We start from the raw sequence: 27,734 nt of genomic DNA on the forward strand, positions 1-27,734 counted from the left end.
ACTTGGCAACTACACTGACTGAAGGTGTCAAAACCTGAAATTAGGTCTGCTCGATTATGGCAAAAATCATAATCACGATTATTTTGGTCAATATCGTAATCCTGATTGATGGGGCCATTTGACCAAAACTTTATACGAGTGATTTATTTAAAGATAGAGATGCATATCAAATAAATATTTCCTGTAAATAAGGTTGCTATGACTATGATTGAGTAATTAAAGAGTCAGTAATAAAAAAAGCGAAGAACAAATAAAATAGAATGAAAAGATGCAAATGAGACAAACTGTGCTTTAATGTTTTTTCACACACGTCTCAAGCAGTTTACAGCTTACAGAAATGAATTATCAAATGTAAAATAAAACAAGCATAGTAAGAATTAAACGTGTTTGTTTCTTTTTAAAGCTACAAAAGCCCTTCACTCAAGAACAATGTGTGATTTTTGAATCTATCTTTTGTTGTTTGAATAGCATTAAAGGTTTACTCCAGCCCAAAATGAAAATGTTATCATTAATCACTTACCCCCATGTCGTTCCAAACCCGTAAAAGCTCTGTTTATCTTCAGAACACAATTTAAGATATTTTGGATGAACGCGTTGTTTCATATAACCCAGATTGCACTTCTGATGGCAGATTGAGTATTCCTACGATGACTTTCATACTATTCATACTACCTTGGCACTGTTATTTACTTGGCAGTCTATGGGACAGTCTCAAGCCTACAGGTTTACATCCAAAATATCTTAAATTGTGTTCCAAAAACAAACTGAGATTTTACAGGTTTGGAACGACATGGGGTAAGTGATTAATGACAAAATTTTCATTTTGGGGTGGAGTTACCCCACAGTTGCAGCATAAAAATGGCCTGCTGTCACTTTAAGAGATGTACAGATCCAATTAAAAAAATGGCCTGCTGTCACTTTAAGAGCTGCATGGATCCAATTAACTGTAACACGCATATTTTCACTCTCAACTCTTTACTTTCATTTATTACATGACCGACAAATATGGAATTACATTTGCTTCAATTAAACTGAACGAAACTTTATAAAAATGAACGTAACTTTTTCAGAAACTATCAAAAATATGCCATTACGAAAGAAGAAAAACACAATGAAAACTAAAGAAATAAACTCAGGCACACAAATTAAACAGGCTCTTCAAATATGCTTCATTCTTTGTTAATGTTTTTCAAAGATAATTTTTCGCTAATCGTGGATTCTGAATGAATTGCCACAGATTTTGCTTACGGTTCGCAGTTTTTCGTTTGGTGTTTGGTGTTAGACAAAGGTATACATGAATGATCACCAAGCGCCACATTTTGACATATTTTTGCATGTATTTGACTGTTTAGGCGCACCTTGAGCTAAAAGCTGACTTTACATGTCCCTGTTCTGTCTCTGAACACATATAGCGTTATCTTCGTGTGGAGCAGCGCAAGTTTTCTTTCACACTTTTAAAAACATGAATAAATATACTTCTATAAATAAAGCACATCCCATTTTGCAAAAGTCACGTTACATGATTTTACCGATTTGCATGGTAAATTGGGCTTTTATGAAGGAACAAACACAGCGCTGGAAAGAAGGGTGAATATTATGGGGTGCAATAATCATTTCATCTCGATTATTTTACTTTCATAATCGTTGGAGGCCAAAATCGAAATCGAAACTATTTTTCAATTAATTGCACAGCCCTACCTGAAAAGAAAATGCTGGAAAAGATAATGAAATAGAAGATTTGAGATGTACATATGAGAAGGAGAGGTTCAGAGCATCATCTGTTATTGAAAGGACTGTCTTACCATACAGGATACACTCCCAGCCTGGAGCTGATGAACACCAGGGCAAACATGACGAACAGGACGCTGCAGAGTCTCTGGCATTTGGCGTAGTTGGCCATTTTAGCAGCCTGCAAACACAATTTGCTGCACGATTAATATAAACATGATAGACATTAATGCATCATAATAACACATCTTGCATCGCCTATCTAGTTGATTCCTGATTGTACAATATAATGGAACGCATAATACCATAAAAATACTAAGTCATCATATGTATAAATAACAATATTAGTAAATTAAATTAATATATATATATATATATATTTTAATCACATTATCAGTCAGAGTAGTAAAGTAATATATATTATTTACTTCATGTATGTGTTGTGTGGGTATATATATATATATATATATATATATATATATATATATATATATATATATATATATATATATATATATACCCACACAATAGATAGATAGATAGATAGATAGATAGATAGATAGATAGATAGATAGATAGATAGATAAATCATTTCTACATTATAACATCTACATTTTATTTAATTTGTGTTTAATTAAATATATTTAATATTTTATTCATTTATTATATTTTGAATAACACTTCCAATGTTGCGCCTTGCTGTTTTAACCTTGCCTCACCCAGAAAGGAAAATATAAATATTATCAGTGAACGTGAACAGTTTTCAGCAATATAGCACTTAAGTGATACTGACTATATGCATTGCACTTCTGTGGTATTTATTTGTACTTTTTTGGATATAGACAGCTGTGGTCTGGTTTTGGAACAACATGCGGGTAAATAAATAGTAAATAATTTGTATTTTAGGTAAATTATGCTTTTTAAAATGATTATGCCAAAAAAACTTTCAAACATTAAAATCAGAATCTGTAACTTTAAATCTTCATTTACTAATGAATTCCTGTTGTTGTAGGTTTTGACAAGTGCACTAATAATCCATAGCATCCATAGTGTCTTTTTCTGTAACAGGAGGTCACCTCCAGCAGGACGGCGGCAGCATCGTGCAGGCACATGACCAGCGTTCCCACCCGAGCCATGTTATTCACATATGAGAAGGTGATCAGAGAGATGGTGGCCACGTGATGCAGGAACATCAGGAGAAAGTCCTGCAGGAAGACACACGGGAAGTGAAACAAACATTCCTGTCCTCATCATACCTGTTTTAATACATGGATCAAATATGAAACTCATATCATATTAGGTACTTTTTTATTTTTATCACAATATCAGAAATAAATTAAATCATCGACTGTTGTATTGATCATTTGTGCATGTTTAACACTCAACCAAAAACCCTGAATCAAATGAAACAGTGCTATCAAAGGAATCATAGAGATAAAGAGTGAGCCTTCAGTGTCCTCACAGTCTATTCTCACTGAGGAAATCCTGTGGAAGAATGCTGTTAAGAGGCTAGGTGTTGCATGCTCCCCTGCGGCATCGTGGGATTGCACTGACTCAGCAAGCTGGTTGATGATGATGATGGTGATGAAGATGAGGAGGAAGTGCAGTGGGGTGAAAAACAGAACTGAAGCATGGCAAAGAAGAGAAGGGGCACACTGGTGTGGGCAGAGCACATCCTCAATACGTGCACGGGAAAACTGAAAGGACAGAGCAAAGAAAAACAAGATTTGCATTTCCTGAAGGAAACAGCAGGGCATGCAAGGAAGAAAAAAAGATTTTTAGATTGATTTTTAGGCAGTGTTTTTCTTTCTTACTTTTTTTTGTTTTTGTTTTTTTACTGTAAAAGTAATAATAAAATAAATAAAAATAAATAATTTATGTAAAACACACACCCATAAATATATATATCAAATTTACATACTATTATAGTTTTTGTTATTTTAAATTAGCTAAATTATGAATATAATAAGGTAATTTTTATTAGAATTTATATTTTCTGATTTCATTTTAATCAGAGATAGTCTTTAGTTTTTTGTGTTTTTGTCAATTTTATATATTTATATTCTACACACACACACACACACACTCACACACACACACACACACACACACACACTATTAGTTTATTAAGTTTTATTTATCAGTTCTTTGTTGCCTTGACAAATAGCTAAAATAAAAGTGTATATATATATATATATATATATATATATATATATATATATATATATATATATATAATCAAGTAATTACATTTTTGCATGGTTTTAGTGATTAATAATTAAAATCTGGACACCTAAGCTTTTAAAAATATTCCATATCAGTTAATGTATAACATTTTTATTTCAAGTAGTGGAAGGTATTCAGTGTTGTATTAGTACCATATTAACCTCGAGTTTTTTTATATATATTTTTTTAACAGTTATTATAATTTTTTATGATTTTAGTAATTAAAATAGTGTACATTTGTTTACATGTATATATTTATATGAATATAATTGATATCATAAATATATGTAATATATAAACATCTTAAATATATACATGTGTGTGTATTTATATAAACGTAATAAATATACACAGTACACACATATTATGTACTGTAGATAAAAACATTTATTTTGGGTGTTTTTGATAGCACCTTAACCAGTGCTGCCTCAAAACACTAAAAACAGGAAAACATGTCAACAGTGAGCAGAGAAATGAGAGCGGCTGAGAGCATGAGTCTGGCACCGAGGGTTGTGAAGGAAAGAAAATCTATAAAGCACAGACTGCAGGTGCTGACTGCGATTTCAAGGAGTCTTTGAGAGCGAGCGTCCACCTGTTCAAACACACAGGCTGAGCTTCTCCTGCGTTACGCCCCAAAACCAATACGGCTGAGACCAAGAGATCACTTTTACATTGAGACCACGCTGCCGTAATCAACACGGGACAATTACACAGCCTGTGGAGCTCAATGAAGCTTTTGAGAGCGCCGAGGGCAGTCGGGATTTTAGTTGTTTACATTTGCATTCATTTACATGACATTTGTTTGAGATTGAAGTTGTGTCCCAAACAGACGCAACATGAGACGTTTATTTCATCAAGTAATTATTCTGTCCCCCTTGAAAGCAGAAACGATGTACGTTATGGTATGATAACAGGCAAACAGAAGATAAAATATGTTAATGTAGCATTATGAATTATGTAAGGAAGGAGTTTGGACCAATGAGATGTGATAAACACAGACTGTGCACCTGACACAATGTCTGACTGAAGCTAGTTAGGAAAAACGTTATCATTCATTGTTTATCCAAAAATCATCCTAAATGCAAATGTATGACATTTTCCCAAAATGATTTGGTCCATGTGCACACAGAGGTTCCTGACTCTAGGTAGTTATTTTATTTTCATTATATTTCATTTTTATTTATTCACTCATTCAAAGTTTGAGATCAGTGAGATTTTATAGACGTTTCTGAAAGTAGTGTCTTGGGCCCATCAAGAATGCATTTATTTGATCAAAAATACAGCAAAATTAAGTAATATTGTGAATTTGTTTTACAATTTAAAATAACCATTTTCTCTTTTTATTTATATTAAAATCTAATTTATTTCTGTGATGCAAAGCTGAATTTCAGCATCATTACAGTCTTCAGTGTCACATGATCCTTTAGAAATAATTATATTATGTTGATAACTTGCCCAAGAATCAAGTTGAAATATTTTTGTGGAAACTGTCATACTGTATTTTTTTTCTTCAGAATGCTATGATGCATAGCAGCTTAAAAAATAATAATAATAAAAAAAAAGAAAACATTTATTTCAATTGCAAATATTCTGTAACAACAAAGTCTTTACTGACACTTTAGAGCAATTTAATGCATCCTTGCTGAATAAAAAAAAAAAGAAGAAAAACTTAAACCCCATCCTTTTGATTAATAATGCCTTTAGTGTTCTTAATATACAAACAGTAGTAGACCAACATCTTAACAATATTCCCACTTTTCCATTTACTTGCTCCTTTGTTATCAAAAGACCAAATCTGAAAATAAATTTGCAACAACTTAAACTGCAAAAGTTTAATTTCCAGATAAATTAGAATAATTTGTCAGGCACCCATTGACTTGCAATATTAATGCATTCATAAAGAAACTCAACTCAATCTTGCATATAAATGAACATCATGCATACTGATTGTGAATATGCATTTTTTCATAACCTTATATGACTATCAGAACACAATGAATATTAAACACTTTATGACTCAGCTGAAATTAAGTGGCAGCAGTTATAAGTGGTCATGATTTCACACTTTTAAGAGGAACCAGAAAACCCTTCCGCCCCTGCACAGCAGAGGAAACAAGAGAGCCGCACGTCGCTGCTAATAAACCCAGCATGATCCTTCTCACGAGAAACTCAAAGCACTGCAACAGACGCATCTAACCAACACTCACTGCTTTCCACAAAGCTATCTTTCAAGTTCAGATGTGCAGTAACGGCTGCCAGCAGCCCAATATTGATGCTCTGAAGATGTAGAAGGCTGTAAACTCAGGGTTAACGTACCTTTCTTCTGATGTCTGTGAACTGCGAGAAGAGCAGCGACAGATAGAAGGACAGCTCCAGTATGTAGTAGTAATGCAAATCCACAGTTAACGGCTATAAAAGTCAGACACAATAGAGTCAGCGACACAAAACCTCGCATACAGCAGCCCTAATCAGTATTTTGAGCAGGGATTCCCAAACTTTTTTGACAGCCGAACTCCTCTGACCTAAAATGTTAGTTCAGTTTATAAGTTTAAGTTAAGTTTGCAAAGAAACAAATCTATCATTAAGTTGTTTTATCTTTAAACTGTCATTTCTGGCCAAAATATGACTCCATAATCCATAATAACTTCCTCTGTGAAAAAACTCCACAGAAGAATTTGTTAAGAACTGTGCTTGATCTGTTCATATTTCTCTCCTGATTCAGACGATATGACTTTTTCAACGAAGAAAGCAATATTATGGATTAAAACCTGTATTTTAGCCAGAAGCTTTGAAGTTATTTTATTTTATTTACAAACGTGCAGGTTTTCACTTGTGGATTATTGTGTTGTTTTGATCAGCTGTTTGGACTCTCATTCTGACGGCACCCATTCACTCCAGCAAGTGATGCAATGTGAGCATTTCTTCACATTTATTCTGATGGAGAATTTAACTCATATACATCTTGGATGGCACGAGGGTGAGTAGATTTTCAGCAAATTTTCCTTTTTTTTGGAGAACAGTTTAATATTAAATATTTAATATTCCAACTTTAACAAAACATTTGTTTGTTCATGCCTCTCTGATGTTGGTTAATGGTCACACACCATGCTGATAAAAATACATTATTTATTTTGAATTACTAAATACACAAATATGTCAAATACAATATTTTTGTTTTAAAATTATATATATTTTAATTGGATATTTTTAAGATTTCATTTTTAGCTTTTCATCAACTCATGCACTCACTGATTTGAGTTGATGAAACCGCAGTTTGGGAATCCCTGATTTAGGACCTTAAAAGTTGCATTAGAAATGTAAAAACTGAATGATCTGTTAATGCATTGCCATGCAAAATGGTTAATGACTTGTAAAAAGCATCTAATAGTCTCAGAGGTGGAATATAGTCATGAAAAACTCAAAAAACACTTGAATCTAAGGGGGAGTTTTCACGACACCTTTTTCTACCAAAAAATAGAAAACATATTTTATGTGTTTTGGCCATTTGTTTATACTACAACGGCATACTCGGGCCTGAAAATACAGTGTTTCAGTCATTTTCACTGACCTGTGAAAATAAGTATCTTTTCAAGAGCAAAAAGGAAAATCTGTTCCTTAGTAAATCATTGTCGTGTAAACACCCTCAGAGAGAAAAAAAGCATAAATATGACCCATGTGATAATTATGATTGATATGTCAGACAGTATAATGTACCTGATAAGGGTAGTTGTACCAGCACTCTCGTGTGTTCCACAGCCACGGGCTCTTTAAAACCAAACACAGACACACAAATGATCTCCAGAGCTTTCCACTAAAGACAAGATAACGCTCTTTCAATTCTGCTACATCAAAGTGTGAAAAAAATACTAAACTGAAAATACAGTCATTATCCTCTTTGAATCCTATTTGAATCCCCTCGCATCATTACGTGGGAAAGTTAGCTGGCATCAAAGCCTGGTGTTGTGAAGCTGATGATTTGACTGTGAGAATACTGACATATGATCCAATCCAACGCTACTTTTAGCTAATTAGCAACTTCACAGCATCGTTCTCAAAGGCCACATACAAGAATAAGAGACATCTGATGCCGTAACATCATTATATGTTCTTTAAATGACAAACCATGGTAAATTCTCCTTGGGACAAGTAGAAACAAGTGCTTTAATGGCTTAAAACGTCCATGAATTTTTAAATGCTAGCGCTGTTTGGTTGCGATTCAGCTAGTTTGTTTGGTTCAAGGGTTCAAATGCTTCTTTAAATTCAAATGCCTGTGCAGAAAATGAATCGGGGTAGTGAAGTAGTGGTTATGGGTTGTCTCCAGTTTAATTGTTCTGCATTGCATGGATTCAAATGGACGACAAGTAAACACATATACTCTGGATGGTTTCTTCAGTTTGGTAGTATGATTTAATTTCTCTTTAGAGTGACAGGACACTGAAGAATCCAATACTAGTTTCTCAAAAGCCTGCTCTTCCTAATTAAGATGAAGGCAACAGATGAGTCTCTCTGTTCTTCAGTTCTCGAGCCTGTATGAGCTGTAGGTCTGTTCTGGGTTTATTTCAGACCACTTCCACTCCAGCTCCTATTAATAACAGCAGCAGGAGAAGCGCGTCCCATCTGAGGCAAATGAACTCATTCAGTAAAGTGCACTGTCATGCAAGTTCAAGCAGTTCACCTTTAGCCTAGTTTCTACAAAGACACACAGCTTTACTTGTGTCTATTCATAAATAATCCTAGAGATGTGCTCCCTAATATGGAACATTGCTTTTTGGAACATTGCTTTTGAATTAAAATGATATAAAAATGATGAGTAAAAATGATGCTTAATATTCATTTAAAGGAACAGTTTATTCAAAAATTATATTTATTTGTTTGTATTTGCATGCTTTCCAAATCTGTATGAAATTGTACAAAATATTTACATATTTTTTTTAATCTAAATCTAGCTCTCTCGCTCTCTCTCGCTATATATATATTACTAGTCCCTACTATTTTATGCATTCTTCTGTTTATATTTTTTAGATATATTTTTTTATGTTTTATACATTTATATTTTTCATAAATATCATTTACAGATACAAACTACATACATTTATATGTAATTTTATCAGCCTATTGCTGCATCAACTTAAAATTGAGAAATTAATGCAAACCAAATTGCATATGATTGATGATGATAGGCTTCATTCAAGTAAATGTTTGCGATATACTGTCCAGCCCTAGTTTGGAACAACAAGACATCGAGTAAACAATGATCAGAATCTTTATTTTTGTGTGAACTAATCTTTAATTGCTTCATTGAAGAGTCAAAGATGCGGCCCGTTCTCCTGAACATGTTTACTTGGAGGAAAATAATCTGCATTGTGGACAGAGTGATGAATTATGAATAGATTTATGAGAGGACGGGAAGAGAGGGAGAGAGAGTTCATGGATGATGTCTCTCTCGGCACAGTACGACACAACAAATAAAATCAAAATCAAGTCAGGCCTGACATCTCTCTAACTTCATCTTGTCTGCACCCCAAGAGGTGATGAAAGGCAAAACGAAGAATAACTCAGAGTGCGCTGCTGCATTCTGTAGTCATGATACCGAGTAAATAAATAAAAAACTGTGACACTGCATCGATTTGATAATGCTGTGAAACAAACAAAGCTTCTCTGCTTGAGAATATCCTGTCAACAAGACAGAATAATGGATGTATCTTCTTGTCAGTCATAAAAGATGTACTTATTTTCACAATGACCCTCAATTATTCAGTCAAAAGAGATGTTTACCTTCTTCAGGAAGCGCACGCCGTATGTAAATATGTACAGGTAAAACGTGAACCTCCACCTGTGAAGAAAACACACAGAACAGGACATTCAGAAAGATTGCAGTTTGCATTACTATTGCACCCAAAGATCATTTTAATGCAGAAGCATCAACAAGAAAAGCTTTGTGTCCTCATTTCATCCCGAACACCTGCGATCAGGTTAACCTCACTCCTCACGCTCAAGTACTTCAACACTGATTAGGAATTCAATGTGCAAGATGTCCTGTTTTTTACGTCCTGCTGTTACCGAGAAAACTTTTCACAGCACATCCTTCATAACAAAGGTGAAGCTGAAGATAGGGCACTGGCCTGGGCTGATATAACATCTCATTCTGTCCGCTCCCTCCATAATAACAAACATACACTAACATTTAAGCTTGGGGTCAGCAAGGTGTCTTTAAAGTTATTCATATTTTCATTCTGCATGGATATGCATTGATCAAAAGTGACAGTAGGGGCATTTATAATGATTTCTATTTCAAAGGAATGCTGTTCTTTTGAATTTACTCAAGAAACAAAACAAAAATAAATAAATGCATCATGGTATCCACAATAATTTCAAGCAGCACAACTGTTTTCAACATTAGACAGTAAACCACTAATTTTGCAGTCCAGTTCATATTAAAACAAGTACTACACTTTAAAACATTTAAGAAATATGTGATTCTTCATGATATGACTCTTTAATAAACGTTAATGCTTTTTCAAGTGCATTTTATTCACGTTGACTTGATGTTGAGAGCAAAATCTGGGTTATGAAGCAACAGCAGTTTAGAAACACTGCTCTAAAATGCTCTGCAACAGTCGCTCTATTTTTCAACATGTCATCTGTATGAGTCACCCCAAACCAGTTTTCCACCACAAACCACACACACACACACACACACACACACTTCTTTCAGCAGGCTTTCCAGTGCTGATTCATGTAACCTTTTCCACTATTCTTTTGAATCCCCCCCCCCCCCCCCCCATCCATCAACTTCTGCAAGTCAGGCTAGGCTGCTCGAAAGAAGTCTTTCTTAAACTTTTCGGGCCAAGAACCACCTTCAGTTGAATTAGACTGGCCTTTGCAGATCTCCAAACATACAGTCATGTGAAAAAGTTAGGACACCCTACTGAACTCCATGGTTTTCTGTATCAGGACATAATAAAAAACTAGCTGGTCCTTGGCAGGTCTTAAAATATGGAAAATAAAACCCCAGATGAACATGTTACATGAATATTATTAAATTACATAAGCCAAAATGGAAAACCATGTGTGACAAAGTTAGGACACCCTATAGTTCAATTGCCTGTAGAGCTACTTTTAGCAGCAATAACTTGAATGAATAATTTTCTGTATGACTTAATCAGTCTCTGACATCGCTCTGGAGGCATTTCAGCCCACTCTTCTGTACAACATTGCTCCAGTTTATTGAGGTTTGAGGGCATTTGTTGATGCACAGCTCTCACCACAGCATTTCAGTCAGGATGAGCTCTGGACTTTGACTGGACTATTGTAACCCCTTGATTTTTTTTCTTTTCAGGATCATTGTGCTGCTGCATCACACAATCTTTGCCAAGCTTTAGCTGTCAAACGGATGTCCTCACATTTGACTCTAGAAGACTTTGGGATACAGAGGAGTTCATGGTTGGCTCAATCTCAATGACTGTGATGTGCCCAGGTCCTGAGGTTACAAACCAAGCTCAGAATCAGCCCTTCACCAGCAGCATGCTTGACTTTTGGTATGAGGTTTTTACCAAATGTGGCGTTGTGCATTATGGACAAACAACTTCTCCTCGGTCTCATCTGTTCAAAGGATGTTGTTCTAGAAGTCTTATGGTTTGTTCAGATGCAACTTTTGCTTTATCGTCCTGGCTGCGATTTCTAAATGACCTAAAATGTTTTGCTCTTGCACACTGAACTCAAATTTTCAGGGAAATATTTTTTTAACTGTGGTGTACATCGATCTAACTTTAGCTTTTTACATATACTAAGTGAATTGAATCCATAAGAGTTGTGTTCATTTGCGAATCTTAATGAGCAAAACTTAAAAGTATCATAAAAAAGAAGCTTATTTTCATCAGTAATTCAAAAGCCAATGGAGAAATTCTAGGCTAACTGGATTTGCCTTTAAGAACGCTTTCATCGTATCATTTGTTTTCTTTCGTATTGCGTTTCATATTTCGGTAAGAGAAATCACTCATAAATGCATGAAAAGAAATAACGCAGGAGTGCAAGGTAAAAGTGTCTAAATGAACCAAACTGAATTGCAATTGCAAAGCTGTTGGTCAGAGTAAATCAGAAGAGGGATTTATTCCCAAATCTGGCGTCATTATTTCTCTAAAGATGACATGACTTCTGAAATATCATCAGTGAGAAAGATTCTCAGATTGCTATATGCGAATCTCCATTGTCAGACAAGGATTTATCAGAAATGTTTTATTGGGAAACGGTGATATTCAAGAGAATGATTGAAGAGTCAGAAAGCAGGGGGGTTAAGCTGTTGTGGTCTTTTTAAAGTGCCCCTGTTATAGATCTCTCTGCCTGTGGTCAGTTTCCAGCCGATACCTCCGAGAACAAACCGGACAAAGAAACGAGTCTCGCAGCCAAACAGACACCTTCCACAGACACACAGCGCTCGCTGAGGCCCACTGACTTCTGGGGTTTACCATGTGATACATGCCTTTAATTACTGCTTTGATTTTCACACAGACAGAGCCCTCGGTCGCTCCCCATGAGAAATGAAAACAACATCAACTGCGGTTCCTTCCTTTAAGGCTGAGCTTCAGTACAGATGGACACGGAAACCACCCACAGTAAGAGTCACTGACTGTCTGACGCACGGAGAGCCACTGAAAAACTGCAAGATACTGTCAGATAGAAAAACCAAATACGAAACAGTACAACATATATTTTTGAATATTGTTTCTATACCAATTTAAAACATTCAAGTAGGGCTGCACAATTAATCACATTTCTATCATGGATGCTTAAGTCAAAGTCCGCTTATGCAATTCTGTGTGCTTAAGATGCATCTTCATGTTATCTAAAAGTTTTTTTCCCATTATTTTAATTGTAGTTTTAGTATAACATTATAATACATTCATCTTTTTACTTTTTTATAACTAAAAGAAGAAACCAATCTGATGTATAGTTGATATTTGACGCTCAATAGAAAAGCACTAAAAGTTTTTCAGTTAGTGTTTTCAGCTTGTTTATTTTCATAAAAAATACAGCATGCAGTTGTATCAAACAATGCTATAGACACCATTCAATGTAAATTGTGGTAATCATAATTAATAAATCGCAATTACAATTTCAAGGGAATAATCGACAATTATGATTTTTGTCATAGCCGTGCAGCCCTACACACAAGCTAATAAAGAGGAACAAAGAAACACATATAATTACATTAAATATAAAATATGGTTTAAAATATAATAAATAATAAATGCTATTCTACTGTTTAATGTCACTGCGAGGCGATTATATTTCTTATTAACATTTTTAGATAGTTTTTAGTTAGTTTTTTTTTCTATTATAATTGTTAGTAGTAATTTTTGCAGTAATAAGTGGTTTGTTATTTTAGCACTTCAAGTTAAACTAAATGAAAATGTGAAATGTTGCCTTGGCAAGTAGCTGAAATAAAGTTATCATTATTATTTACAAAATAAAACAATTGCAAATTACGCACTCCATTTTTACATTTGAGCAAAACTAGGTTTTGTAAAAAAAAAAAAAAAAAAAGAAAAAAAAAAAAGATTATAAAATATATAGATAACAAAGAATAATAATAACATAATAAATAATAATAATAAATCAATAAAATCTGAATTGAATTCCGTCCAATGTAATTCTTAATTTAGTGAAAAACTATGTAGAAAAGAAGTCTTGGTCATTTTGAACTATTTATTTGACTTCTTGCTTTAAACAGTTTGAATCTACTTGGTTTGGTTGAAATGATGTTTCAAAAGAATGAAATAACGTCAGGATTATAGAAGCTCTAGCACTCAGTCCTAACTGGAGGAAAGCAATGCATTTTTCAGTGTGTTTCTCAGCTCATTATTTGAGAAGCTTTGGACGTATTTGAGAAGCTTGCGTTCGTTCAGCTGCTGTACTGAAAGCAGATCAGAGCCGCTGACCTTGCAAGACCTTCCAGATACACCTATTCTCTCCGAGTCTCCTCCGAAAGAGAGATGCTCAGCTCTGTAGTGGATCCGTGATGTTGTCTGACAGGCCTCTGAGACAGCAAACACCAGATCCTTTAACTTACATTGAACCGAGCCGAGACCTTTCCCGAGCGCTTCTTCATAATCAACGGCTGAGAGAAAGAAAGATACTGTTGGGCTAATGATGGCTTTTGAGCACAGCTAGGCCTTTGTTAAGCAGCGAGAAAATAATCTATTGAGGCATAATGAAATGAGAGGGGAGTGTTTCTGTTTGGTGTCCTGGTAACTTCACACACTGCAATGTGTTGCTTTATTCTTGATCAATAGTAAAAACAAACGAGCAGGAGTTATTTACTTCATTAGAGGTCGACGCAGTTGTCTGGAGACAGGTTAGTTACACATAAGAGGGGATAGATAGAAAAAGAGAGAGAAATAAGCATTTGAGTGAAATTTATAGATTTCATATAATTACTGCGGCTAGTTCAATATCTATTAACTAGCAAATCAGCAGCGATCACCTACTTCGTTAGCACCCTTTAAGTATTTTTCCCATTAATGTTGTCCACACGGATTAAAAAAATCCAACTGAACAACTTTGATTCAAAAATCTGGAAAAATTGGCAAAGAAGGCTGTGTACTTTATTGAGGATATAACGAAAATCCCAAAAAGCCCAACATATTACAATTTAATGAAAAAGATTGTCTATATTATTATTATTATTATTATTATTATTATTATTATTATTATTATTATTATTATTAGCATTAGCATTAGCATTAGCATTATTAGCATTATTATTATTATTTAACACTCAAATTGTTTAATTTGACGGAGAGCTAACATTCGGTTTGATATTTCTATTTAGCATTAATAGTAGTAATATTAATAATAATCATTATTAATAGTAGGGCTGCACTAAGTATAAATCAATATGACTATATAATAATAATAATAATAATAATAATAAACTACAATACCAAAAACACAGCAAATTACAAAATGTATATTATTATTATTATTTTATTTTATTTTATAATTACTATATTATTTTTTTTAATTGTATAGTCATATTAATATACAATTAGTGCAGCCCTAGAAATATTAATAATTATTACTAATAATAAACTACAGTCCCATAAAGCACAGCAAATTATTTATATTTAATAAAAAATAATGTATCAATTATTACCATTATTGTCATATATATATATATATATATATATATATATATATATATATATATATATATATATATAAATTAATGCAGCACTACAAATAATAATAATAATAATAATTATTATTATTATTATTATTATTATTACTACTACTACGACTAATACAAAAATAAATAAAAAAAATAACCAAATGTTAGATCGCTTTGATGCTGTCAAAAAAATAAAAAAATAAAATAATAATAATTATATATATATATATATATATATATATATATATATATATATATATATATATATATATATATATATATATATATATATAATTATTATTATTTTATCGTATTGTCTTCTCAAATGCATGTTAGCACGAACTATAAACAGTACGGCAACATGCTACTCTAAACATAACCTCATTCTGTTAGTGTTGTATTTTTTCCGGCTTAGATTTTTACAGTGAAAGTTGAGTTGTATTTGTCCTGGTTTTTGTTTGTTTTGTTTTGTAGAAGAAGAAACATTGGTTCATTTACAGCACAGACTCTTGTTAGTGGTGTAACCTCGACTGACTTTACACAACAGGGTTTTTTGATCGTCTTTCTCACTTTGCGAGGGCTCACAGAGAGAGAGAGGATTATTCCACACCCACAGAGAATAAGCAATATTTTTAGTCTCCATAGAAACACTGTATGACTTGAACGTTTCAATGGATTGCGTGGTCAGTTTTGTGCGTTTCAGTTCAGCATTTTGTCAGAGATCTGTATGAAATCTGCCAGATGCTGTGTGTTTGTCGATGTTAAGCCTGACGCGGTTATTGCATAATGTCAGAGATGACCAGAATCATGCTGCAGATGCAATCTCATCCAAAGAAGGGAGTTCAAGTCAATGTAAGAATGACACGTTCTTGGTTTGACGTAGTCCTCAGCAAGTCCAACAGACTGGTTTTCTACTGAAATAAAAAAAAAAAAAAACTCAACGGTTTAACATTTGAAATTGAAGAAATTAAGACATAACCATAAATATCAGTATTGTAATTTTCCAGTTGCATTGTAAAATAAAATATATAGTATTACTATTATTAAATTTAAATTTGACTATTATAACTATATAAATAAGCATTAAACTATCTATAAATTATTGTTGTTATTATTATTATTATTACTTTTATTATAATATAAATAAGTATTATAATTTATATAGTTATTACTGTTGTTAGAATTATTATTACTACTATTATGATAGTATAAATAATTATTATAATTTATATAAATTAATAATATATTTTTTATGTTTATTAATATTATTATAATATAAATAATAATTATAATTTCTTAAAATTATTATTGTAAATATTATTTAATCACAGTAAAAACATTTTTAAGTTTAATTGCAATTGCAATCATTATACCAATAATAATAAATATTACATATAATAATAATAATAATTTATGGAATATAATAATAGCAATAACGACAACAAATTGGCAAAAAGTAATTATATTGTATATCAAGATGACTATATAATAATAATAATAATAATAATAATGTTATCATTATTAAATATTATTATTATTTAGTCATCTTGATATATAATCACTTTTTTCTGCTAAATTGTGCAGCCCTTTGGAAAACCTGGAATTTAAACATAAACAACATAAATCACATAAAAAATATTAAATACATTTATTTTATTTTTGGTTATTTTTAAATACATTTTATCACAAAAATCGTATAATTTATAAAGTAAAATATCACAATCCTATGTTTTCCCAAAATCGTGCAGCCATAGGCTAACACTGCACAGTTAGTTTTCACCGGCCACAGGACGTTCTCCAAAGTGTCTTCATCTAAAATCAGAGTCTGTCTTTTATTCTCTGAGAGAAAGGCATCATTTGGTGATTCTCATCAGGCTCCACTCAAACGTGAGCGTGCTCTGTGATCTCTGAAGACTGTGGCTTCCTCTGAAGTTAATGACACACTGATCAGAAGATCTCTACAATCTCCGGGGCTTTCAGACAAACACCAACAGAACCAATCCCACCGCCGAAGACACAAAAGCTGAGCAAAACGGTGAGAAGTTGCTGATTTACAGTGAAAAAAGCAACGGCGAGCTGCTGATGAGGGTTCAGCCGAGTGACATGATGCAGTACAGGAACACCAGCTTCTGTATTACTCACTGTTACCATGCTGAAGTAATGGGAGACTGTGGAAAGGATGATAAAGATAGAGATGCTGTGGACAGGATGAGCAAAGACAGGCAACAACATGGAGAGATAAGAGAGAAAACTGAGAGGTAAAGAAAGACAAACAGGAACAGACTGTGGCCTGCTTGCCCTCATGCCGCCTAACTAGTGGACACTGGTACATAATAACACACACAGGTGACACCTACACTGTATCTAGTGCAGACACGCATCCCTCGGCCAGAAACCCACAGGGAATCGACTGAATTATTAGTCAAAAGTTTAATGTTCAGAATTATTTTTAAAGAAATGAATACTTTTATTCAGCAATCAAAAGTTACAGTACGGATATTTGTTATTAAATATATAAAACAATTTTATTTAAAATAAATGCTGTTTTCTGAACTTTCTAATCATTCTATAAAGAATCCACGGACATATTAAGTGTATCAGCAAATCAGAATATTATCATGATTTCTGAAGGGTCATGTGACACTGAAGACTGGAGTAATGATGCTGAAAATACAGCTTTGCATTACAGAAATAAATTACATAAAAAATATATATTGGTATAGAAAACAGTTATTTTAAATTGTAAAAATATTTCTCAATTTTCCAGTTTTTACTGTATTTTAAATCAAACAAATGCAGCTTCGGTGACTTAAAAAATTATTTTGAGAAGAACTGAGAAGAACTACTTTATAAATGTTCCTTATTGTGAACGATTCATCAGTGCACATTATTCCAAAGGGAAAAAAATGTCATAGCACTTGACCAAAATATAATATCTTGTTCTCCCTCTCAAATGACTTTCCCCACTTTTCAACCACATGGTTCATTTTGATAAGTAACGTCCACTTTTCAGCATCCAATCAATTCCTGATGGATACAATCAAGTCCCATCCTACACCTTTTCTTAATGAATATCCTGTTTCACACAGAAACGCATCATATTATGAAAGTAACATTAACTACATGACAGATATCACTGAAATAGCCATCCTGCAGCACAAAAAAACAGAAACAACAGAGCTGATTCTCACATGCTCTCGCAGAAGCGCGCCAGTGTGCTCGGCTTCTCCTGGTTGCGTCGATGTCTGAACCAGCGTTGGATGGTCCTCACGTCCCAGTCCAGCTGCTTGGACAGACCCTCTAACCTCTTCTCATCGGGGTGCTGTAAAACACAGCAGACAGAAGCGTGTCACTGCAGAGATCTGCCACAAACAAACCGCATCACTGTGGATTTAACAGCTTGAAACATTCGCTGGGTGCACATTTAAAACAGTTGTCTTTAAAAACCATCTGCACATACGAGAGTAATTATAGCATGCTGTAATGTCTGCAGTACTGGGGTTTCCATTGTGACTGAACAAATCTTTCAAGCATTCTCAGTCACTTCCTTGTGCTAATTCATGAATCCTTCCTTTCTAGGGACGTTTCATTGATTTTTCGAGCTCACTGAACCCCTTTGAACTTGTCTGAATGATTCAGAAAGGCACTGAAGAAAACGCAAACAGAACGAACGGAGCACGTCATTGACAAATGAGGATCTGCTGACCATCAATGCCTGAACAAAAGAGGCTATGCGCTCATTCAGTTCACAGACGCGTTTATTCAGTGTGTTAGGAAAGCCACAAACTGTTTTAACATTTATGGATCTGTATAAATGGCTGATGATTAGACACTATTAGTATGACGTCAATTGCGAGTGTAATAGTTCAATTATTATCCAAGATTCTAAGAGAAAAAGGTACAACAGCTTTCACTGGGTCAGAATCTTTTCAAAAGGTACTCCCTTGTACCTTCTTTACGTCTTAAAGTGTGCATGTACACTTTTAAAAAATTATAAACATTATGTGTGTGTGTGTGTGAACCTGGAGCACAAAACCAGTCTTAAGTCGTTGGTGTATATTTGTAGCAGTAGTCAAAAATACATTTTATTCAAAATTATTCAAAATTATAGATTTTTCTTTTATGCCAGAAATCATTAGGATATTAAGTAAAGATTATGTTCCATGAAGATATTTTGTAAACTTCCTACCGTTAATATATCAAAACTTAATTTTTGATTAGTAATATGCATTGCTAAGAGCTTCATTTGGACAACTTTAAAAGCGATTTTCTCAGTTTTTTTTTTTTTTTTTTTTTTTGCACCCTCAGATTCCAGATTTTCAAATAGTTGTATCTCGGCCAAATATTGTCTGATCCTAACAAACCATACATCAATGGAAAGATTATTTATTCGTTATTTGTTCATTATGATGTGTAATATATGGTCATTGATGCAAAATAAATCCCTTTAGGTTTCCTTTGGCCATAAATAGTTTATTTTTTGAAGAAATGGTCAGAATATAAAATGATTTTAACATCAATGAACATCTACTGTTTTTATACCAAAAATAACAGCCCCAAAACTGATGTCTATCCCGAATGGATTTCATCCAAACTCAATCAGTTCAATTAGACGGATGAATCTGCTAACATGCCTCTCCCGGAGGTCTCCCTGTCTCTCTGCGTAGCTCCGTTTCAGGCAGAAATGGTCTTTTCTTAAAGTCTGTCTGGGTCTCCTGTGTTTGAGAATCTGAACATTTGTCAAGGAAACTTATTTCTGTTGTGGCTAAAAATAGTGCGGATGTGTCAGTGCACATGAGCTGTGATAAAGGCACACACGTCTAAGAGCCTCGCTATCGCTCTGAGACCGCGATCAGCTGTACAGTCACTCCACACTGCCCTCACCATCAAGACAAGGGCTTCTTCTTCTTCTTCTCTTACATGACAACCTTTGCTCTGCTTTAGATCAGAAGTTCACTCTGCCGGCCTCGGTCCCAAATGAACATCAGTAAGAGCACTGACATTTGATTCAAGATAAATGAACTCGCATTACACACTGATTCAACTCAGAGCAAGTGATAAAGTCGCAGCACCACAGTGAATGCAGGAATAGTAATCGAGGCCTCTCTCGCTTCAGTGACTGTGATGAGCGCTTCAGTTTGATTCTGATTCACACTCTCTGCAGGTTTTAATCGTCTTACTGCATTATTAAACAATGCTTTAGATAAATGGCTGATAAAAATATTTTCAACATCATGATTCATTTCAGCACCAGCAAGACTCCTTAAACACTAAATGTAAAAATTTTTTACATTACATTTTACAAAAAAAAAAAAATTATACAGGATCATGTGATAATGATCTTAAAAATTCAGCTTTGCATCACAGAAATAAATGATAATTTAAAGTATAATAGGCTAAATGTAAAAACAATCATTTTAAGTTGTAATAATATTTCACAATATTACAATTTATTCTGTATTTTTGATCAAATAAATGCAGGCTTGATGAGCAGAAGAAACTTCTTTCAAAAACATAAAAAATAGTAATGTTTCCAAACATTTGATCTGTACTGTATATATATATATATATATATATATATATATATATATATATATATATATATATATATATATATATATACATTTATATATATAAATATACATTTATATTTAATTTATAAATTTATATATTATATAATTATTTTATTATATAATTATTAGCGCTTTCAGTCAATATTTTTTTTATCTAATTAACTATATCATTTTAAACTATTTATATAATTTATTTATTAATTATTAATTATTCAAAGCTATTTTTGTGTTAAAGAGAAGCAGACATTACAAATTGTACCAATAGAAACGAATATTTTTTTAATGCAACATAAAATGTATTAGGCTACACATAAACATTTATGCTACAACATCCTGACATAAACTAAAAATACATAATTTCAGAAACATTGAATTTTTTTTCATGCAATGAAAGTCATTGGTAACTAAAACAGCTTTGTTACCAACAGTCTTTTTATTATTATGTTCCACAAAAGAAAGGTCTGAATTTTTATATTATTATTATTATTGATAGCCTTTATGATTCTTTCAAATGGCTGATTCATTCAGGAATGATGTAAACGGCTCTCTTAATGAATGGGTCATTGAATCATTAGTTCACAAGATTGGTTCAAAACACAGATTCATTCAGAAACTAAACACTGATGTGCTGCTCGGAGACGCTATGGCTTTAAAGGAATTATGTTCTCTGCAAAACAGAGAGAAAACACACAATATTGTTTTTGAAATATAACACAATACCAACTTCTTATTTACTGAACTGTTGTATAAAATCACATTTAAACTCGTGATATATTCAGGACAAAATCAGTACTCGGGTGATATTGCTCACCCTGCTCATGTGTGATATCGTGTAATATAAATATAGGACAAAAATTCATACAGGGGCATTGTTTTTTCACAATGTCTTGAATTTTAGGGCATAACTGCATTTAGTGCATGTTCAATTTTCCTGTTTAGAATTGCTATTTTCTCATTAGTTGTTTATGTCTTGTGATTAATCCATAGTCTTGTATTTAAGACCTCATGTTTGCCATGCTACTCTGTTGTGTATTGAAGTATGTACAGTGTGCAGTTCAATGTTCCTTTTTATAATCAAGCTCATAGTTTATGTTTTGTTTCAGGTCTTGGATTTAATTCACAGTTCATGTTGTTGGATCATCGCTGTTGTAAATGAAACTTCACCTGGGATCTCTATGTTATCGTCCTCGTCTGTTTCGTGTGAGCATCATTTCACCTACAGTAGGTGAGGTACAGTATTAATGCACAAACACAGCCTGTCCGTCTTGAAGTCATAGTTTACTGTTGTTCTTAACCTGCATTACTTTGTTTCTTCTGTTAAACACTAAAACCAACATCACGAGGGTGAGATAAAGACAGGTTTTATTTTTTGGGTGAACTGTCCCTTTAAATAAAACTTAAACAGGCAGGATAAAAAATGGACTAGTGTCAACATATCAGATCATTATGCCTCGTAAATGCAGCCTAAAAGACCTGCCACTGTCTAATATGCCATTAATATAAATGAAACGACAATATTGACAAGATAAAACACTCGCTTCTCTCGGCTGGATAACTTTGGTAGCTCAATAAAACATTTCAATCTAAACCGGAAGGAAAATTTGATTCACAAGCCAGTACTAACACATTATATTTAAAGACCCTCTGTGGCAAGAATCAAGTTTTTTTTTACATTAATTACATGTTTATCTGCTGTTTTTAATATTTATAAGTTAAAATGTATACTACTTTTAACACTTAACAGTACTATTTTCCACCCGATGGCACCATTTTCTAAGGCCTGGCCTATGGAGCTAATTATTGTTTTTTTCTGTTGCTGCTGAAAAAAGGCAAATTGAAATTATATAATTTAGGTGTGATGGTATGGAGATATTTGTGTGTGAATGATTTTTTTTATTATTATTATTCTGACACTGCACAAAAAATTATGCAAAATTAAGTTTGTTTCTTATATATATATATATATATATATATATATATATATATATATATATATATATATATATATATATATATATATATATAATAAATCTGCTTAGCATTTAGTATAAGTAATTTTTTTTTCATAAACAGCCATGGCATTATGTAAACAAACTAGCATTTAAAGGGTTAAAATCCTGAATTAAAAAAAATAAATAAATTGTAGTTATGAACATAACTCATATTATTAAAAAACTGGGAGCTGATATTTTTATGACCATTTCTGATGCATGTTTTTTCCTCTAAAGACATGTAACTGTTGTTTTGATGCACACGGTTAATAAAAATAATAATGCAGTAAAAACACCAGTAATTTAACTGAGAAATACTAATATTCAGCTGTTAAATGCACATATCTATTCAGCACATTAGTTGCTGCTGTCCTACTGAAACTGGCTTCCTGAATTCTTGTGATAGCCCTATTTTATCAAACTGCTGTTCCTGCCATTTATAATAGCAGTAAACCGCTCAAAACTGTGTTGTGGTGAAACATGGTCTTTACCTTGGTGATGGCAGTGAAGACCTTCTCCAGAATGGCGTTGGGCTGAGCCTTCTGCGGCCCGTTGGCCTGGATTTTCAGACCGAGTGCACATGGCCTCGCAATAAACCTACAACAAGCAATAAGAAAGAACGCCTCATTAGATTTACATCTTGTAATATCAGTGTCTGCTAACTTAATTCTGAAGGTCTGACAGGCTGCAAAACCACAGCGGGCGACTAAAAAAAAAATCCTCCTGTGTGCAATCACTTTCCAAATCTTCAGAGACGGCGTGTTAAACCGCGCAGACCAGCTGTAAGCGTCTGGACTTCCTGAAGCTCACTGGCTGCTCCTGTGAACGTCTGATAAACATCGGTGTATTAGGAAATAAACAGCCGCTGATCAGCGCGACTGCATCACAGTCGGTTTTGTTATGCTAATGTGACTCGATCTTGTCGATCTGATAATGAGACCAGAAGAAACATTTCATGGGTCACTGCTATTATGCAGTAAATTTTCATATCCTCATCTTAATCTAAATATAAAACTCATTGCTTAAGGAAGTCATATTTCGTTTATCACAATAGCGATGACATAAACTGATTATTTCACTTTCTTTAACCTAAAAAAGAAAAAAAAAACTTTTTATGTTTGGGTCTTTTTAAAACATTCCATCCCGTTTGATCAAATTTCACAAATCCTTATGATGTTATAAAGACTGATATCAGAGACAAACATTGACATCTGCATGTAAGCAAATTCAATCTAGTGGCTAACTTTAACTCCTTATTTACATCCTGTTCATTTTCTACATTTACTAGTTGTTTTGTAAATCGGCTAGATATCTGATATACTGATATATCTGATATACACTTAAATACATCCGTACAAGGATTATTATTATTTATTTATTTTTAACAGGTGCTTAAAAACAGAAATGGCTAAGCATGTTTACTGTGTGTGTATACACACACACACACACACACACACACACACACACACACACACACATTTGTGACTCTGGAGCACAAAACCAGTCTTAAGTCGCTGGGGTATATTTGTAACAATAGCCAAAAATGCATTATATGGGTCAACATTTATTTTTATTATTATCAATTTTTATTTTATGCCAAAATCATTAGGATATTAAGTAAAGATTATGTTCCATGAATATATTTCTTTAAATTGCTATTGCTCAGAATTGTTAAATAAGGCATTTATATGTGACAAAATATTTGTAATTCAAATAAATTGTTATTTTGACCTTTCTATTTTATCAACTTTTCTATTTAATATATTAACTATATATAAAACAATGTTTTTCAATAATCAGCATAACAATAATCAGCATATTACTATGATTTCTGAAGGGTCATGTGACATGCTGTAAATTCAGCTTTACATCACACAAATAATTTACATTGAACTATTTTCAAACAGAAAATAGTTATTTTATTCTGTAATAATATTTCGCAATGTTATTGTTTTTAACTGTATTTTGAAATCAAACAAATGCAGTCTTGGTAAACAAAAACACACCTGGAAGATCAGAGAGGAACTGGCCTTGCAAGTCCGGGAAAGAAAGATGTCACAAGGATGGAAATGGAGGTGACAGACCTTTTGCCACTTAATTAATAATGTCATCCAATTAAGAGCCCAGTGCAGAGAATGCTCTAGAAATGATTCTTCTATAAAGCTGAAGAGCTGCGATAAGCTTATGGTTGACCCAATTGATTTGCGGCCTGCGCACTGTTTGCTTTTGTGGGGCTGAAATGCCATAAATGGGCTGTTCCTCATCATAAAAATGTCCAGCGCTTGTGCAACGCAGGAGGATGGAAGAGGATGTTTGTAGTTCATATAGTGTGACCTCTTTCCACAGAGGAAGTCAAGTGATGCCACACTGAAGACCACGAGAGCCTGTATCACAATGTTTCAGTTGAACACTGATGGCTTTTTATTATTTTGCAATGGTTTGTTTAATGTTAACTCATATCCAAAGGTTTCAGCCGGTCCAAAACTGACTGGACACACGGGTTTAAACTTATACACTAACTCTGACAACAAAATAAGTTTTAGAAGATCCGTCTTCCAACACAGTCCCAGAGGAGACCCTGACAGTATATTTCACCTGAAGAACTCTGTCAGATGAAGGTGAAGAGCAGATGGTCTGTGGCACACATAAACACAAACCCGACACTGCGTCGTCCCGCAGGGAAGATGTCAAAACTGCTGCTTTTGTGACACTGAGAGTCACCACATTTTCAGATGTCAAAACTCATAATAGCGCAAAACTAATTAATGTCCGTTTCATAGCTCAGTGGAAAGCATGATTTACTGTTGATATCAAGCACACACTGACTGGTTTTATCATCTTATCTCAAGCATATGACTATAATCACATGGGAAGAGGCAATGTGTCAATAACTTTACAAAAAAAATCTAAATGCACACAAAATCTTGTTTCTCTAGCAGTGCTTTGGTACATTGGAATAAAAAAAAATCTATCTATCTATCTATCTATCTATCTATCTATCTATCTATCTATCTATCTATCTATCTATCTATCTATCTATCTATCTATCTATCTATCTATCTATCTATTCCTCCCACTTTCATTTTTTCTCACTTTTATCCAGTCAATCACTTATTATGTTTCGACAACATCAGGTGCAAAAATAATGCATCCAATATTTCATATAAACATATTTATGCATATAAATAAGAATTACAAGTTTTATTTTGTATATTCTATGGTGTTTTTTTCATTATTATTATTATTATTATTATTTTTGTTGTTGTTACTAGCTGCTAACAGCACTTGCTTAAAATTGAAATTATGTTAAAATCTCAAATAATATATTTTCCATTTATATGGGATTAAATATCACCTAATTTATATTTATTTGTATTTTTTTACAGAAATTAATAAATTTATTCAGCAAAATTGTATTACAATGACTAAACTGACAGTAATTATGTTTGTAATATAAAAAATAATATAATATTGATATATTAATATTATAGTAACATTTTATTTTAATATTTCAAATATTTGTATTTAAGATAAATCCTGTTCTTAGGAACTTTTTATTCATCAAAGAATCATTAAAAATGTGCATTATTTCCTAATATATATATATATATATATATATATATATATATATATATATATATATATATATATATATATATATATATATATATCTTTTTTTTCCACAGTATTACTATTTTGCATATTTTAGAATAAATAAATGCAGCCATGGTGAGTATAAAATACTTTTTAATATATTAAATATGTTTTTTAAATATTAAAAAATATTATTATTATTGTCATTATACGTCATAGTAGGTATGGCTGAAAAAGATGTTAACATGCTCCACAGCTATTGAATTATTTGAGTATAGATATAATCAGTATATTCAGGAATTCAGCAGTGTGATGAAAAACAAAATCTAGGTCAAGAGGCTCTTGAAAAAGTAGGTCATCTTTTAAATGTTTGTAAATATTTTAAATAAGATGACCCAAAAATTCTGATTAATACAAGCATATCGCCAGTCACCTTGGACAGGTTTCTAGCACAGTCTTCATAGGGTTAATGCACTTACATGCACAATAGGAAACATATTTAACTCAACTGTGCGCTTCATGGAGTAATTGTTTTACTGTTTGTGGTAAAAATGACACCCTTTGTGACAACTTACCCCATACATACAGCAGCGTGACAACATGCCCTTGTGCTGGGAGTCAGTGGTGATTCTCAAACTTCAGATTTGGTTTAAAAACACTCCGCTCACAAAACCAGAAATAGATGGCACACCTAAGAATGATCTGCACAACAAAGAGCAGCACTGACCTACTTTCATCATCAGTATTATTACTCCAGAAGATGGGCCATACTGGGTTCCTGTCATTGCCCCTGTCCTAATTCATACAAAGATTCAGTGACAATATGTGAAGGAGCATAAACCTGTCCCATCATCATCATCAGCATCAGCATCATCAGCTGAGGATGAACTCTGAGCGCAACATCTTCAGCAGTGATGACGATGACGAAGAAGAAGATGATGGGGATGAAGATGTGACACTGGACGTACCTCTCAAAGACCAGCCGGATCATGAACATGCAGAATGCTAAAGGACACGCCAGGTACAGATCCTCGGCTTGTGGAAAGGTGGACTCGTCTGTGTTTTTCAGGTCAGCCCAGGTGACGTTGTGCGGGAGCCAGAACCTCTCGTTCCAGAACCACGCCAGGATCCCTGCCATCTCCAGCGGATCTGAAGTCTGATGTGCAGTCAATGGCCGACGCGGCTTGCAACGCTCTTACACGGCGGATCTCTGCAGCTCCAGTGTGATGTTGCTGATGATGATGGAAGCGGGTTTCGCACCGCCCCGTCTATGTTGCGAGGCTCCGCCCTCTCCGATTTAGGGAAGTAGAACGCTGCCGACGCGCTCCTCCTCCGCGACGCTGATTGGTCCGTGCACTTGTCAATCATAAAAGCGTCTCTTAAAGAAACAGTTCGGGAGAGTAATTATACTGTGTTCCTCTTGACGTTATATACTCATTTCATTTTCAAATA

At 33.5% G+C, this 27,734-nt stretch overlaps 1 protein-coding gene and 1 long non-coding RNA gene across 2 annotated transcripts in view; one reads left to right on the plus strand and one right to left on the minus strand.

The window, feature by feature from the left end:
- The window catches only part of LOC127965544 (uncharacterized), a 29,550-nt gene extending 26,609 nt beyond the window's left edge, over positions 1-2,941 (plus strand). Inside the window, exon 3 of the long non-coding RNA XR_008155323.1 lies at positions 2,797-2,941. This is a non-coding gene — a long non-coding RNA (uncharacterized LOC127965544). The remainder of the gene's footprint in view (positions 1-2,796) is intronic.
- The window catches only part of LOC127965543 (ceramide synthase 6), a 36,807-nt gene extending 9,273 nt beyond the window's left edge, over positions 1-27,534 (minus strand). The window contains exons 1-8 of the mRNA XM_052566374.1: positions 27,251-27,534; positions 23,180-23,285; positions 18,316-18,446; positions 9,730-9,787; positions 7,669-7,719; positions 6,271-6,363; positions 2,805-2,933; positions 1,803-1,909 (exon numbers count right to left, since the gene is read on the minus strand). Of these exons, the coding sequence (XP_052422334.1) occupies positions 1,803-1,909; positions 2,805-2,933; positions 6,271-6,363; positions 7,669-7,719; positions 9,730-9,787; positions 18,316-18,446; positions 23,180-23,285; positions 27,251-27,420 (845 nt within the window). The 5' untranslated portion in view covers positions 27,421-27,534. The remainder of the gene's footprint in view (positions 1-1,802; positions 1,910-2,804; positions 2,934-6,270; positions 6,364-7,668; positions 7,720-9,729; positions 9,788-18,315; positions 18,447-23,179; positions 23,286-27,250) is intronic.
- Positions 27,535-27,734: the final 200 nt, after the last annotated feature.

The sequence above is a fragment of the Carassius gibelio genome, chromosome B9 (genome assembly GCF_023724105.1).
Source record: "Carassius gibelio isolate Cgi1373 ecotype wild population from Czech Republic chromosome B9, carGib1.2-hapl.c, whole genome shotgun sequence".
In the NCBI taxonomy this organism is placed as follows: Eukaryota; Metazoa; Chordata; class Actinopteri; order Cypriniformes; family Cyprinidae; genus Carassius; species Carassius gibelio.